Source organism: Fusarium falciforme, chromosome 11 (assembly GCF_026873545.1).
Source record: "Fusarium falciforme chromosome 11, complete sequence".
NCBI lineage: Eukaryota > Fungi > Ascomycota > Sordariomycetes > Hypocreales > Nectriaceae > Fusarium > Fusarium falciforme.
Genome location: NC_070554.1, coordinates 924,511 through 940,423, shown reverse-complemented (window position 1 = coordinate 940,423; position 15,913 = coordinate 924,511). Strand labels below are relative to the sequence as shown.

Sequence of the window (15,913 nt, the reverse complement as noted above, 5' to 3'; positions counted from 1 at the left end):
GAGTTGTGGGATATGGGGGGCTTGCATCGGGCAGAGGCAGGCTGCGCAGGATGGCATCGGAAGTTGCATACGCGAAACTAGGCAGCTAATAACAGGTCAGATACAGAAAAGGTGAGGCTCTGCGATGCTAATCAGCGTCCAACTAATTGCCTCAAGCTGATAATGTGAAATCAGGCTCGGGAGTTGTAATCCGCCTCAAGTGAGAAATAACTATAAAGAGAGTCGTTTGACGTCCTTTAGTACAGACAACACAAAACCGTTATTACACACGCACTTCTTCCTCTCCTCTCCCTCTCACTCACGGTACAAGATGAGCCTCTGCGAAGATTGCTGCAATGCCCTATTCGACGACCCCCGGAATGCCCAGACCTGCACCACCTGCTGCAACTTTCTAAGGGACACGGGCAACTACGCGGGCGAACGGGAGCTCGTCGACCAGATCCGAGAAAGGATGAGAATCGTTCTTGGTGCTGCCCAGACTGTTCAAGAGCTGTTGTTTTTTGTTCGAAGGGTTCGCAGGAACCGTCGCTGTGAGTTCAAACAAGCCGTCCCCGGTGGGTGACGCCCCGGCTACGACCTGTTCTAATTTTCATCCAGAATTCACACGCCTTCTCGCGCCTTCTGAAACCGCATATGCCATGCTTGGCAGTGTTGATTCTTTAAAATTCGGGCACAGAGAAATGCCCAATTGGCGCTTGTTGGATTGGTCCTAGGTTGCACTGGAATAGACAAGTTCTTCTGTCTTCTCTGCAGAGATATCGGGACTCTTTGTTTATATGACTCTACCGTTCTCGGTTATATTTGAGAATGGCGTAAATTCAACAAGCCTGATGTCGAGGACTGAATAATTCTACTCTGGTCTAAGTATGTACATCTGTTCAAGGAAGTCTTCGAGGTCCAACACTCTCCAAGGTGGGCTTCACTGGCAGGAAGAGTCCCGTATCTTGATCAATGAACAGCTTGTCGATAGTAGTCTCCCGCTTGAAACCACCACCACCGGGAATCTGAAAGCGATGATAGGCAATGTACCACTCATCAGTTCCAGGGATGTTGAGCACCGAGTTATGTCCCGTGCCGAGAATGCCAAGAGAGGCATCCTTCTGCAGGATCACCCCTTGATAAGTCCAGGGACCGATGGGGTTGGATGCCGTCGCGTAGCCGACACGGTAGTTCTCAGACCTCGTATCATCAATAGAATATGTCAGGTGATAAGTTCCGTCGCGGTAGTTGACAAACAGGCCCTCACGGAAGTTGACGAGGCCTTCCAGTCTGTGCCAGCCGGGCTTGAGCGAAACCATGTCGTCGTCCAGCTCGGCGACAATGGGTACTCCGTTACCCCAGTAGATGTAGTACTTTCCAGTCTCTGGGTCTTCGAAAGCAGCGGGGTCGATGGATTGGTTGCTGACAATCTCCTCATCCTTGGTGCCCTGGATCATGGCCTTTGACTGGGCCTTGAAGGGTCCTTCGGGATGGTCGGCGACAGCCACTCCAATGCTCTTGTGACCTTCTGAAACTGAAGGGTTGTTGCCACTATGATAGAAGTAGTACTTTCCATCCTTAGCCGCAAAGCCAGGTGCCCAGGCATTGCCGGTGGCCCAAGGGACATTGCCATTCTCGCCGTCGAGGACAAGGAAGGGCTCCTCGCTTCTAGTCCAAGATACGAGATCTTCAGACTTCCACCAGAAGAAATCATTTCCGCTCCATCCTTCAAAGCCATCAGTCGTGACATAGAGGTAGTAGGTGTGGTTCACGACGGCAATGTTGGGGTCGGCCCAGAGGCCTGGTAGGACAGGGCTATCTCTTTTAACAAGAGCTCGGGAGAATGCCCCCTTGGCTGCAAGAAGAGCCAAGAGAGCACTTAGATTGGAGCGAGACCAGAGATGCATAGCAAAGCAGTGAGGGAGGAGACTTGAGGGCACGAGAGTGGTGGTGAGCTGAATAACATCAAGATGATCGGTTTTCTTACAGCCATTTATACCACAACATCCTGACCCCGACTTTCGCGGATCACTCCAGACTTGGAAAGTGACAGCCGATCAAAGAAGTTTCTCCGAAGTTTAGAGTTGGCGATAGAATACGATTCGTGCGCAAAACAAATAAACACGCTACCCCGCGAGTAGACGTTGCATTGCGGGGATGGTCCGGGGCTCCAGGTTAAGCGCTCAAGTCGTGATGTAGGATATTCTCAATAAATCCGTATTTAAGAGCGCAAGGGGATCGATGGCCGGGTTTTAGCCTTGTTCGGGTAGTTTGAGCATATCAGAGGCGCAATATCGCACGTCAGTCAGGCCAGTTGAGGTTTGGCTGGTTGTAGGACACCTCGGAGGTTTTGAGGATGTCAAGATTCGTCATTGATGCCCGGAATGTTGACGTCTTGATATGGCCTCATTGATGAATGGCTGCAGGAGCTGAGTTTGTGGCCACTTTGCTGTGAATCTAGTAGCATAATACCTGTGACTGATCTTGCGCGTGCTTTCATGAGAAAAGTCTCGGTTGGAATAAGAACGTTGATTGATGAGAGAAGTTCATTTCTAAAGGTGTCCAGCGGTATGTCTTCTCGATCCGCGACGGACGTCATCGAAGAAAAGCACAAAATATCAATCCATACTATCATCCGATACTAAATGGTTATTGTGTTTCTGTAGAATATTCCTAGTAACAGCATTTATAAGCCTCAGTCGCGCGGGTTTTGATCCGTGAAGCGGAGTCTCGGAATAACCTTGCAAGCGACTGATTGACTTGGCCGAAAATCGGACCAACACCACCAGCCCCAAATCAATGTCTCAGCTCTCGTCAATAGCGGGCTTTTGCGGTCTTGGCCCCCCCAGCAAGCGGTCTAACCGTGCCCCGACGGACCCAGGCCAAGCGAGTTTGCAATCAAGAGCCCCGTGTTTTAGCTGAGTAATGGGGGCAACCGGTTAAAAATCCTCCCGATTGTTTGGAACTTTTTGGTGCATCGTGAGGCTTCAATTTGGATTGAGGCTCGGCGACTTTCTAATGGCGATGAGAATAAAAATGGCAGGCAGCGGCTGTTTTGTGGCAGAAGTAGATAACTCAATTAGAACATCAAAACATTAAAATGGCGACAAAACGCACAATTCTCTTGACGGGCTGCTCCGATGGCAGCCTTGGCTCTGCCCTCGCCATCGCCCTTCACAAACGCGACTGGCGCGTCTTTGCCTCTGCGCGCAACCTTTCAAAATTGACGGCCGTGAAGAATGCAGGAATTGAATGCATTCAACTCGACGTTGGTTCTGAAGAGTCAATTGCTGCTGCCGTCGAACACGTCAAGCAATTGACTGGCGGCTCTCTGGATGGACTCGTCAACAACGCCGGCACTGGCTACAGCATGCCCATTATTCACATCGATATCGACAAGGCTCACGACTTGTTCGAGCTCAACGTCTTTTCCATCATTCGTGTCACTCGGGCGTTTCTACCCCTGCTGCTCAAGTCGGACCGGAATCCCATCATCGCCAACCACACCTCAGGATCAAGTCTTCTCGGCTGTGCGTTGCCTTTCCAGGGAGCCTACGGTGCTTCCAAAGCTGCAGCAACCAGCATAACCGAGAGTCTACGCATTGAACTCGACCCTTTCGGCATTCGTGTCATCAATCTCTTGACTGGCGGCGTCAAGTCAACCTTTCACGATAATTCGCCCCATCCTGTGCTTCCCGCAGACTCGATCTATAACCTTGCCAAGGAAGATATCGAGGCCACAATGTCCGGAAAGGAGAGAGGCATCGTCAAGCCTGATGCGACGACGTGGGCGAATCAGGTTGCTGGAGACCTTAGCCAGCGCAAACCACCGTACCTGGTGTCGAGGGGAGGAAAAGCGGGCACAGCTCGACTCGCCACTTTGCTTCCTATTGGCTTGACGGATAGTACCATGAAGAAGATGGCGGGCATAGACGTGCTTGAGAAGAAGATTCAGGAGAAGGGTGGATTGGAAAAGATTAAGCAGTCTTGAGCCAACTACTTGGCACTGTCCCGGGGAATAGCCTCAACTTCTGTTCCCGATGCATACTTACTTACATGGTTGGAGGATATCCATTTCGTTTTCATGGTGTTGTTTACATTAACAACCGCGTTACTCAGATTCTTTCTTAGTCAGCTCAACACGTGCGTTTCCTTGCCCTAGAGTATCTACTTCCGCATGTTTAATTTAGGATTGAAGGCACTTAGGCACTTGAGCCCTGAGTTTCTAGTCGTTTCTGGGCATATGTCTCAAGCTAGAAATGATACGAACATATCGTAGGATGAGTTAAAAGTTTCCACATATCCTATAGGGTATCTCACTTATTGCCAAGGTGTTCCAAGGTCGCGCCGTAATGCCACCCTGTGCAACCTACGAACCATCCGTTGATTGGCTGTCCTTGCTCTCTCAACGCGACTAGACGCCTCAATAGTCCAAGCCACCAGGCTGATAACTGGCCAGAAACGCGATAAAATGGACTCAGCCCCTCGTGACATTTCGCGCTGCGATTGTTGGCCTTGCACTTTGTCCGGCGGCCTCTGTCGCTTTTCAAAGACCTCATGGCTGATCCTTTGAGTATCGCCGCGTCTGTTGTTGGCCTGGTGGCCGCTGCGGGCAAGGTCTATGGCGTCCTGTCCAATTTCGTTTCAACCGCTGCGGATGCGCCCAGCTCCGCAGCCTCGGTACTTGAGACGGTGGAACAGATGAAGCTGACGCTGTCGTCGGTGCAGTCGCTCATCGACTCAATCGAGAGCCTCGACCCCTCTCGGAAAGCTTTGATTCAGTTGGACCATCTTTCGATCGTCATAACTCATTCAGTCTTGACAATTTCGGAGCTTGAATCGATTGTCTGTCCCAAAGATGGGCTGATGCACCGCCTTCGATGGGCATGGAGTGAGAAGAGAGTCATGGGTCTCTTGCCGAGACTTGAATCTCAAAAGAGCTCGCTATCATTGATGGTGGCAGTGTTGCAGAGGTTCGGCACGTTTATGCAATATACTGGGTGTTACTGACATGAAATACCGTACAGCAAATCCGAGTTGGAGGCTCGCACCAGCCATACCACGCTCCTTTCCAAAGTGGACGAAGTCCTGCAGCAGAATGAAGCCCTCGCACATCGCTTACAGCGTCTTGAAGGCAACCTCATGTCTGATAGTCGATCAGTCAAATTCTTTGATGATGCATCATCCATAATCTCCAAGCGACTGTCTTTCCTGAGCGTGAGAAGTGTTGACTCCTCCTCCTCCTCTATCTCATCGGCATCACAGAAGAGACAGTCCATCACTATCACGAGTCCCTCCATCGTTGCGAGGAATGACTTTGAGCTAGCTCTTGAAAGATCTAGAGTGTACAACCGAACCCAGTTGAACGAATCCGACGTTTCGTTCACATCATCGACAGCGCCGAATGCTGCTTGGAGTATGCTTTCGGGTTTAAGTTTGAACGACATATCCATCGTGTCGGCTTTCCGTCTTCCAATCACTCTAGATGACATTGACCTCCTGGCGCCTGGGTCAACTTTCTCCATGTTGCTTACTGAGCAGCTAACTGCTACCACGACAACTTATACACTTGTGGAGCCGTCGCCTGGAAGAGAAGATGCCCCAACACCAACCCAAGCAAGACCGAGGCCGACAAGGAGGCCGACTGGTGAGCGTAGCAGAGGCTCAACACGACTAGTTGCCTCCGCCTTGAGGGGGTACCATGCCAAAAGAGCTATTAAGTGAGTCTCCAAATGGAGCTTGTCGCCGTTGCTAACATACAATCTTAGAATCGTGGTCGTCGGCGATGATAATTCTATGAAGAATACAATACTTCAGACCTATGCGTATCCGAGAGGTGCCACCTCGCGCGAGTATACGCCAAAGACGTTTGAGAATTTTGTTGTAGAAGTCAAGTAAGTGCTCATAGTCTACTCAAACTCACCTCGTATCAAGCCATTAACCCAAAGCAGAGTCAATAGCCATTTGACACGTCTGGCACTCTATGATACGACCGGCCAAGAGAAGTACACGCGGCTTCGAGTTTTAAGCTACCAATCAACTAGCATATTTCTTGTCCTTTCACGGAAGACGACGTCGAGCGCTGAACTGGAAGAGGTCGAGTACAAATGGATCCCCGAGATTATTCAGCACTGTCCTGGAACTCCTTACCTCATCGTGGGGACATACAAGAACAAGCCTGGAGTGGAAGCCTTGCCTGATAACTCAATTGAAGGCGGTCGGGTTGCCGAAAGAGCTGGGGCCATCGGCTATACTGAATGTGATGTGGAAGATCCGACAAGTGTCAGTGCGACATTTGGCCAGGTAAGAACATGCTTCAGCCTTGGGAGTTTCTGACTAACATTGGAAATAGGCCATCGCAAAAGCACTAGGACTTGATAAACCCTCAGGCAGACTAAGGGACTCACTACGACGACGGTCCTTGAAGCCGTTGATTGAAACCGAACAGTTTGATGTGGAGTGACAAGTCTGAGCACACGTGTATTTTCTACCTGATAGCTGAGCATTATTCAGGTCTATGTTTTGCCGTTTCTGTGATATCCCTGGAGAATGGACGGGCACACTTGGGGACTTTGGACATTGAAAGTACTTGATACGCACACCTCATCACTCACAAAACAAGATCATGGGTACATTCAAGTATAGTATCGGAATTGTTGGAAAATCTACAAGTCCTGATTCAAGCAAGTACCTAAATCACGACAGACAGTCTTCCACTCCCCCCGCTACCGCTTAGTTGATGATAATGTTGAGCTCAAGATCATTGCCCTGTGCAACCTTGTACTCAGTAGCAATGGTCCTGCGGTCAATGTTGAGAATCGACTGCGAAGTACGCTGAGACTCCCTAGAACGGGTCCTGTCGGAGGCGTTACCGTAGTACTCGGGCAGGGCCTTGACGCAGGTGACGTCGTCGGCGAGGCCGGTGACGGTGTCGACCCAGGGCTTGTAGTTGTGGACGCCCATGGCGATGAAGAAGGCCTCCTTGCCCTGCTCCGTCTTGAAGCGGAGCATGCCCGAGGTGCCGCTGTCGCCCATGGTCAGGGTGAGAACGCCGTTGTGCTCGCTCCACTCAGCACCCTTGGCGTAGTGCCAGCAGCCCTTCTCCACGATGTGGAAGTAGGCGTTGGTGTTGGTCTGGTAGACGCGGACCTTGATGGTGTAAGGCATTCTAGGCGGGTGTTAGTGAAGGGTCTTGCGTGTGATGTTGGAGGACGAACTTGAATGTGTTGCTTGGAAGCTTGAGTGTAGTAAGGAAGTGTTTGTAGTTGTGAAAGAGGCAGTGAAGTTGCTGATGATGTCTGGAGAGGAGAGAGAACCGTCGAGGAGACGAGGCCTTTTATACCTGTTGAGAGTAAGTTTTCGGCCAGGTGAAGACGAGCCCGACGACCCGAGATGCGAATACGGAGACTCAAGACGCGTCAGCAGCAAGGAGAGGATCGAGGATGTCTCAACAACGGTCTCTGCGATGTGTCAAGATCAACATCCCACTGACGACAATTGACATGCGTGGCCTGTATACTCTGCCTCATTGGCTTCGAGACCCTGCACCATAGGCAGCGGTCAATGTCTCGAAATGCAATGCAACATCGGGGTCTTGTCTGAGTTGCCCTTGTCTGTGAAGCTGGGCTGTGAGGTCAAGTATGCGTTTGCGAGAGGGGTTGAGCTTTATGTCACCCATTTGTCTCGGCTAGCACATCCAGTCTTGCCTATTTGAAGACAACAATCCATCATGTCGAAACAATGGATTAGATGCCTACCGTGGCTATTAAGAAAGGAGTCAGTACCTAGTCTACACTTGTGATGTTGATACCCCTCGCCCTACGGGTGAATCTTTACCGCTTTGAGTGTGAATGAAGAAGCTTGTCCGAGTTCTGCGGAACTCGGTACTAGCGAACTATGTTCCAGCCTAGAGTAGCTGCATAAAATGATTCACTCAGGGTGAGACATATCAACACGGGCTGCACCACCTTTGTAGCCCAACACATCAAGGTCGTGCGGGGTTGAGCTGCGAATAGTACAGTACCTGATGCTTCGAATGGCCAAGGTCTTGGCCAAGCATGAGGTTCGAATTACGCGGCGTTTCCTTGTGATCCGCGTTTTCTTAAGTCTTATCAAACACTCCTCAACTCTTCCATGCCAATTCTTTGCTAAGCCGGCTCCATGCCATAAGAGAGTGTGTGAACTCATCTACGAAGGGGAATCATTCTCCAAGCCATGTTTCTGTAACCGCCCAAGAGTCAACCTAGTGCAGGGATTCATTGGACATCAATTGAGGGGTACCGCATGCAATCTCGCCAAAACGCTGCTGTCTAGGCTCTTTGAACGCAGCGAGCGAGACATACATATTTCAGCTCGCCACAAGTTCTCAACTCGGTCAGCCACATGAAGCCGTGCCACCTCAGCCAATCGGTTCCGCACATTGAACTGCCAAGCTGTGTCCTTGACGAGACAAGTTGCCACGCCACAGCGTCAGTCCGGTCTACAATCAACTGAGGGGTAATGCCTGTCAAAGAATACGAGGGAAATTTTGCCTCTCAGTTGACCAATGAAAGCCTGGTTTCTGCAAACCGGCGCCGGCCACCAAGCTCCGGCCCCTGCGTGTGTTGAAGACTCGAGTTATGATTCGACTTACTGAAACATGGCTACCATGCTGAGCGTTTATTGACGACTCGGATCCCCTGGATCAAAGATCGACAAAGAAATAGTCATAAAATACTGAATAATGGGCTGAGATCTGTCTAGTTGATGTCTGACTTCCCCGCAACTACCTCCGATTGCCGAAGCTACTGCCAGGGTCTGCATGCGATGGCGGGCCATCATGAGAACAAGCCGAAGACGCAAAGCAATTCGAGTAGTACAAATGGTTGAGATGAAAGTCTAGTACAAAAACTTGGGCTGAGGTACAAACGATGTTTTTGTCCGGTCAAACATTGGGCTGGTCAGGGGGAAGGATTGGCTACGGGTCTCGTTAACAGGAGCTTGTCCCAAACATTGCTGGAATACAGCTCTACATGTTGGGATGCCACCATGCCTTGTGCACAAGCTGCGTGATATCATTAAATATTGGTCTACATGACTACCAAAAGAAAGGTATATGCGAAGCAAGGTATCTATCAAAGCATATGCAGACATAGAGATTTCCTTGCCAGAGCAGGGATATCTAATTTGCAAAGCCCAGATACGTTGTCATCCTCCGCAACGCCTGGTTTTCACCCTCCATCGTACCAGCGACCTTCTTGTCAACCCACCCATTCGTCCATCCACCCGCCACGTCAATGAGCCAAGCGTCGTTATTCGGATCGATGACCACATTCGCTGCCTTTCTGTCACCCCAGAAAAGTCCAAACTGTGCAAAAACCTTATGGTCTCACTTATCTGAAGCAGCCATTTCTGCCTCAACTTCTTCGGTACGTTATTCAGACGTATCTCGCTGAGGGTGCCTCCATAGGGTCCGGACTCAACAAATCCACGTACGAATCCAATTACGGCCCCCGAGTCTGCATACACTATAAACCTTCTGAGCTATGGAATTCGTATCTGAATTCCAGCTTTGATGCAAGCTTGGTGTATCTCGTGATGGGTCTCAACCTCTTTATCAAGATCCGAGTGATTGATCCCGCTCGCAAAAGCCTTGCAAGATAGAATTTGGGACCCAATTCGCGCTTTGGCGGCGCTAAAAATACCCCCAAGGTATTCCTCTTTGATCATGATATCTTTTGATGAGTACTTGGGAAGTGATAATCTGGCTGGGGGCTCATAGATGAAATTGGGATGAACTGATCCTCGAAGCGCCCTTCCTCATTTTCGCCTCCGTTCTCTCCCTCTAGAGAGCTGGCAAAGACAAAGAGGGTGATCCTTTTGCCATTTAATTCGAACCTGATATCAGCCCTGTCATCAAAATCGACGTATTCTCTGGCATTGATGCCTCCGGCGATGAACTCGGAAAATTCCAAGAAGGGTAGTTCGCCACTCATAGCGCAGGAGATGGCTGAGATAAGGCGAACAAAAGACATCATGATGCAGTCGCGAAGTGGACAATGTTGCAGTAGCGTGCGTCAGCTTTTTACGGCTGCACTTAAGAGGGTTGTAGCAAAAGTTGATTAGCTTGTGCGGGAACTGCCTTTGTGGCTCCCCGTACCCTCGCCGGCTTCATCCCACCCTGTAGAATCGAGGTACGCAAGCAGCAACGGTGGATAATGCGAGGTTTGCAGTTTAAAAATGAGGAATAGTTCAAGCCCGTATTCTCTTGCATAGTTACTTACTCTATGATATCGAAACAGCCATGGAATTAGAATTATGCGGCCTAACGAAGGAATGAGTAAGCACCCGATCATCTTCAGGACTACTTTTCAAACTCTCAACATGCCGTAGCCATGTCAGCTAAGAGGTACACCAAAACCGCTTTCTTGCATGATTACTCTCTCAGTAACCCAAGATCTTGTTCACCTCAGACACAAGGCCCTCCTTCCCCTTGGTCGCTTCCGATGTGTTTAAAGGGCTCAATCCCATTGCAAGTCTGCCAGAGTCACTCAGAATATCCTTGGTGCTTCCTCTGTCCGCAAACTCAGACTCTCCGCTACCACCAGGGAAGTCAGGTGGAGGGACTCCCTTCAGAAAGGCATCCCGCTGCTGCGCAACGTATTGCTGCGCGACGTTAGCTAGAAGTTCTTCACAAACAAGGCTCAAGCATCTTACCGCGTTGCTAGCTGTCAGCGGGACCGATGGAATGTAAAAAACGCAGGCGTCGACGTTTCCCGTGTTCTCGCTCTCCGTGCCGTGGATAGTGTCGGCACTCCAGAACACTGCAGATGTTAGCATGATGTTCTTTTGACCTCATGTGAACGTACCAGTGTCGCCAGGCTCGACGGTAGGGTAAGGTATCATAGTTTCACTCAACATTAAATGCGGATGATGGTCAGGGTTATGCTCCTGCGCGGTTCCAGGATTCGCACCGTGAAGAAAAACGTTGCCATCGTCGTCGTCGAGGGAGAACTTCCACCCATTTAGTGAGCCCCTCTGGGTGGGCTTGAAGAACGGACGGAGCATCCAGTAAGCCGTAGATGGCTGCAAGATGGGATGAACGACGAGAGTTCCTTTTTGATTAGCCACAATTCGGCGTATGGAGGGCTGCTAACTCACCTTCATTAGGTCCATGTCGAGACAACCCAAGCCAGCTTTGGAATGTGCGGAACACAGAGCAACCTCCTGGTCCATCATACATGTTCATGTTGGCGTCGAGCCGGCCAGTGAGATCCCACGGGTCATACTCTTGCCACTTCTCACGGTTAACTATATGCTTCATAGATGAAAAGTTTCATCTTACCTTTCCTTGGAATATCTTGCGATAAACATGGTTGTAGGCTTTGTCCTCCCATCGTTCCACGCCTCCACCATCAACGTGTGGAGAAAGCGCAAATTGTTTATCACCAGGAGGACGAATCTGGACTCGGTCGCAATAAGAGAGTGGAGTGCTGAGGTCAACTGGAATTGGCAAAGTCAGCTTTTGTAGGTAAAGATATTGGAGCAAGGCTACTAACTTTTCTGATCCGCGTCGGCGTGGTAAAACTGATTCATCCACGATTGTGTGGCCAGCATGTTTGGATGCGACCTCGCCTTGACCTGGGATGGACTCCAGTACGACTCGTAAACGACCTGGTTCGTGTTAAAAATGCGATCTGCTACGGAGGTAAAACGTCACCGACCTTTTGGACGGCATCTGATGGGAAGCCCTTGAATGCATGCTTGGAAAAATATTGGCGCACGTCGCTGAGAAGTGCCTCGGTGGTGTCCTTGGGCACAACGCCCCTGATGACAGCAACGCCGGTTCGTCGAACAGCATCAATGCTGGCCGAGGAGACATTGTTAGTCTGAATGTCGGAGAATTGAATCTGAGGAATGATCTGTTTGAGTTAGCACGGCGTCATACCATCCTGGGACAAATGCATCATCTTTCACGACGTACAGATTCGCGCTTTTTCGCGACTTCTTCAGTTCGAACTTTGAGAACCTCAACCAAATCATCCCAGGATTTCTGAATTTGCTCTTCAAATCCGGCAGTGAGGTTCGCCTTGAGGTCTCGGAATCTCTCGGGTAAGGGTTCGGCTTTTCGGCCAGAGAAGGACGTGAAAACAGACGATATGTCGCCCTCCTTCTTGTCCTTTCTACTGAAAACAACAGCCTCAGTTGCCATGCGCCGTTTGGTGGCCATGGTTCCTGCACATTTCCCAGCAAGAAATGTTGGGCACTTCAGGCACTTTGATGCCACAGATCTGGTTGTAAGGAGAGTCATGGCGTCGCTTCGTCGTTTAGGTCACTTGCGTATGCGTATGCGGATGTTTGGTCATTCTCAATGAAGAGTCTCCTTCCATGTTGCTTTTATAATTAACAGCACTGCTTATAGACAACAAGTTAGTTGAAGTAGCCGAGATGGAAAGCTCGAGGTTGAGAACTAGCGCGGTATTACCCGAATCAGTAATTCCGGGTCTGCCACTTTACACGGGAAGGCCGCCGTGCCACCCGAACTAGCAAAACCAATCTGTTTCTAATGAAACCCTTTAGTTGATCGTCAACATGAAGTAATGGAACTCCCAAGAAGCAGACTCGAGGTAATAGGGTTGATGTGGCGCAGAAGACGGTCCTTCCCATTACTTCCTCCATATCTGTGGGGCCCCACGATAATCTAGACTGATCCCCATCCCGGCGTTCCTGGAACCAGACTTGTCACTTCATGAAAGGCTACGCTTGATTGGATGATACCGAGTCATGGCATGGGGAAGGACCGGTAAAGGACCGACACAATGCCCAGGAGTCTGCGGAGTTGCCAATTAGAGTAGGTCTAGGTTCGCCTCATGTTGCTCATGTTGGGGAATAGGGTTATGATGGGACATGACCGATCGCTATTACTCTACGTCCTTGGAGCAGTATCATACCAGTGAATCGTTGGTGGATCTTCAGCACGTATGAGGTACACGACTAATTCTATCCATGAGCTTCAGGCTGATGAGTCCCGGCTTCACGGTTTGACGTTACTTTGTGGCTCCAACCCTTGCAACACATCAACGCTGTGGAGAACGGGTAGAGCATGACTGACGTTCCTTTACAAAAACCTGCATGAGCTTTGAGGTGCAATCAACTATAGACTTTGTTGTAATGGGTGGCCTTTTGAAGTGAATTCAGGGCGTCGACGTTTTCGCCTTAATAACCCGACGGATAGCGATCAGCGAGGTCAAACGAGGGCAGTATGATTACATGAACCTGTCAATTTTGGGCTAAGGTTCGAGAAGACGTATCCAAGGCTTGCCTTCTACGTGTTTAATCATCTTCTCAATGCTACATAAGTCGGAAGCCCAAGATAGAGGTATACAGAGGCTGATATGACCACATCCTACACAGACCTGGCCCTTGACTCGTGCCTATCAAGCGCTCTCCGAAGACTTGCCCTCATGGTGAGAGGCGCTCAGCTCCCCAGTACCCATGACCTTCTCTCCATCAACCTGGCCGCCCTGAATCTGCACCATTGTAGCGGAAGGCTTCCAATGGACCGACTTGCTTGCAACAGAAACTTCATCGTACAAAAGCTCCACTTCCTCCAGTGAAAGACCCTTCGTCTCGTAAACAAAAAAGTATACGAAGAAGATGCAAAGGAAACAAGCTCCAAACCAGACAAAGAAAATCTTGGACTGCAAATTCGCGTAGCCTTTGCCATAGTTAACAAGGTATGGCGTCGAGAAAGCGATGGCCCAGTTGAAGAGCCAATTCGTGGCGACAGACATGCTGATTCCCTTGGCCCGAGCTGTCAAGGGGAAAATCTCGCCGTTCACGACCCAGGGCAACGGGCCCCAAGTGGAAGCGAAGAAGAAGATGTAGATGCAGACAAAGGCCACAGAGGCCTTCTGCCCGGCCATGTTCTTCACGAATATCTCGCCGGTCGAGGCATTCTGGCCAGTTGAGACAGTTCCACAGACAGCAACAATTAGCTGAGAAACGCACATGCCAATAGCTCCCCACAAGAGTAGAGGTCGGCGGCCCCAGCGGTCGATGGCATACATGCCAGGAACTGTCGAGGCAACATTGATCGCGGAAGTAACCATAGAGATGATGAAGCCGTTCGAAATACCAGAGTTCTGGAAATATTTGGTGCCGTACTAACTGTTAGTTAGCAAGAATATCTCTCTCAGGTTGGAATGGCTTCACCTACATAAAAAACAAAGTTCACACCACTGAGCTGCTGCAGGGCCTGGATGGCCATGCCGGTGATCTGGCGCTTCAGCAGAGGTGGACGGAAGCAGTCCAGATAAGACACCTGTCCAAGGTTCTTCTCGTACTCATGGCTGGCCTGGATCTCTGCCAATTCTGCCTGGACGGCTGGGTGGTCAGAGGGGAGACGGCGGATCCGACCAAGCGAGAGTGCGGCCTTGTCGGGCTGGTTCTTCTTGATAAGAAATCGAGGGGTTTCTGGAAGAACTAGCATGCCAAAGAAGAGAACAAGTGACCAGGCGAATTGAACTGCCACGGGGATGCGGTATGATCCTGTATCGTTCCTCATACCCGCTGCATTGTTCACGACCGCAGCTAGCAATAGGCCAATCGTGATGGCCCACTGGTAAGCTCCAACGATGGCACCTCGAATCCATTTCGGCGCTGTTTCGGATTGATACAGAGGAACTGGTACACTATTAGTGACAAGAGGCAAATATGGTAGCAGCAGGAGGCATACTCATTGCCGAGACAAGGCCGACTCCAAAGCCTGCAAAGAACCGACCGGCGCTAAACATCGGGATAGCCGTGGCGATGGTCTGAAGAACGACCCCGAGGTTGAAGATCCAGCACGCAATTATAAGACCGGGTCGTCGGCCGAGGTAATCGCTGAACAGGGCCGTGCTAAGGGCACCGAAGAAGGTACCGGCGGAAAGAATAGAGACAATCGTAGACTCTTGTGCGGTTGTGATGTTGGGGTCACCGTTTGGGTCGATGTAGCCAGTGCTAAAAAGCCGCTGCCAGTAAGGCATAGCGAGGATACCCGAGATCGTTCCAGTATCTTCAAAATCAGTCAGCATTTTGACACACTGCGCAGCGGGGACATCGTCATACCGTAGCCAAAGAGGACTCCACCAAAGGCAACGAAGAAGCCCATGGCAATGGCTGGCCATGTCTTGCCTGCCTCGCCTTCCGGCCGCGACAGAGAAGCTTTGCGGAAAATCCCCATAGTGGAGTAGGCAAGAGGGACAACAATCAGCTAGTGGTGAGAAAAATGAGAAGACTTGGTTCAGGTAGAATGGAGGTTGGTACTGGAGAGGACTGACTGATCCTGCCGAGGAGCGATCCGTCACTATTTATATAGAAAGCTAGAAGCCTCGAGAGTGGCATTGGATCTTCTTACTTGATTGAGTTCCCCAACCCGTGGAAGTATCTTCCCCCAGATGGGGAACCCAGTCTGGTTTAGATGCCAGGCTAGCGAAAGAGTTATCACGAGTCAAGACCCGAGGCCACCCTCCAGTCGAGCCGGGGCATCCATGAAAAGTTGGAGTATGGGGAAAAGCTTGAGAGCAAGACAGTTCAAGAGGCGCGATGTTACAGGAGGTCGGCTCCGCAACAAGGAAATGGGCGAGGAGTGGCAAGGTAGTCCCCAGATATGCCTCACTTTGTGTCGTCTAAGGGAAGCTGATGGGGCAAACCTCCTAAGATTATTTTACGGAAGCTCGTATCGTGACCCCTATCATTACAAACAGTTGGACGACGTAACTACCTGTCTACATGTGAAGCCTTCCAGGCTCACTCAACAAGAGTTGCACGTTTTGTACTCTGCAACGCTGGACCCTGGCAGCACACGTTCCCGAAAAGTCCTGTTGCTTAATAGCTTAATTTGAATCTCGAGTAGTAGACATATTATTGAAGTCTAGACCACCATGGCTTCTTGACCAGAGGTTGACCATGT

At 50.3% G+C, this 15,913-nt stretch overlaps 5 protein-coding genes and 1 pseudogene across 6 annotated transcripts, besides 1 other annotated feature; 2 read left to right on the top strand and 4 right to left on the bottom strand.

Annotated features, from left to right (window-relative positions):
- Positions 1-878: 878 nt before the first annotated feature.
- Positions 879-1,886, bottom strand: NCS54_01321300 (Hypothetical protein; the record flags this gene model as incomplete). The annotated part of the gene is made up of 1 exon (XM_053158418.1): positions 879-1,886. One exon carries the CDS (start codon positions 1,884-1,886, stop codon positions 879-881), a length of 1,008 nt encoding a protein of 335 aa, XP_053014393.1.
- Positions 1,887-3,082: 1,196 nt separating this feature from the next.
- Positions 3,083-3,970, top strand: NCS54_01321200 (annotated as a pseudogene). The gene has a single exon.
- Positions 3,083-3,970: a sequence feature.
- Positions 3,971-4,536: 566 nt separating this feature from the next.
- NCS54_01321100 (Hypothetical protein) lies at positions 4,537-6,442 on the top strand (the record flags this gene model as incomplete). Its single annotated transcript, XM_053158417.1, has 6 exons — positions 4,537-4,952; positions 5,007-5,196; positions 5,245-5,699; positions 5,748-5,873; positions 5,931-6,282; positions 6,332-6,442. 6 exons carry the CDS (start codon positions 4,537-4,539, stop codon positions 6,440-6,442), a joined length of 1,650 nt encoding a protein of 549 aa, XP_053014392.1.
- Positions 6,443-6,711: 269 nt separating this feature from the next.
- Positions 6,712-7,279, bottom strand: NCS54_01321000 (Hypothetical protein; the record flags this gene model as incomplete). Its single annotated transcript, XM_053158416.1, has 1 exon — positions 6,712-7,279. The coding sequence occupies exon 1, from the start codon at positions 7,144-7,146 to the stop codon at positions 6,712-6,714; it is 435 nt and encodes a 144-aa protein (XP_053014391.1). The 5' UTR covers positions 7,147-7,279.
- Positions 7,280-10,401: 3,122 nt separating this feature from the next.
- On the bottom strand, positions 10,402-12,268 carry NCS54_01320900 (Hypothetical protein; the record flags this gene model as incomplete). Its single annotated transcript, XM_053158415.1, has 8 exons — positions 10,402-10,623; positions 10,675-10,781; positions 10,827-11,072; positions 11,119-11,254; positions 11,303-11,460; positions 11,517-11,631; positions 11,682-11,879; positions 11,942-12,268. 8 exons carry the CDS (start codon positions 12,266-12,268, stop codon positions 10,402-10,404), a joined length of 1,509 nt encoding a protein of 502 aa, XP_053014390.1.
- Positions 12,269-13,394: 1,126 nt separating this feature from the next.
- On the bottom strand, positions 13,395-15,184 carry NCS54_01320800 (MFS domain-containing protein; the record flags this gene model as incomplete). The annotated part of the gene is made up of 4 exons (XM_053158414.1): positions 13,395-14,123; positions 14,177-14,643; positions 14,696-15,016; positions 15,070-15,184. The coding sequence occupies 4 exons, from the start codon at positions 15,182-15,184 to the stop codon at positions 13,395-13,397; spliced, it is 1,632 nt and encodes a 543-aa protein (XP_053014389.1).
- Between the last annotated feature and the right edge of the window lie 729 nt (positions 15,185-15,913).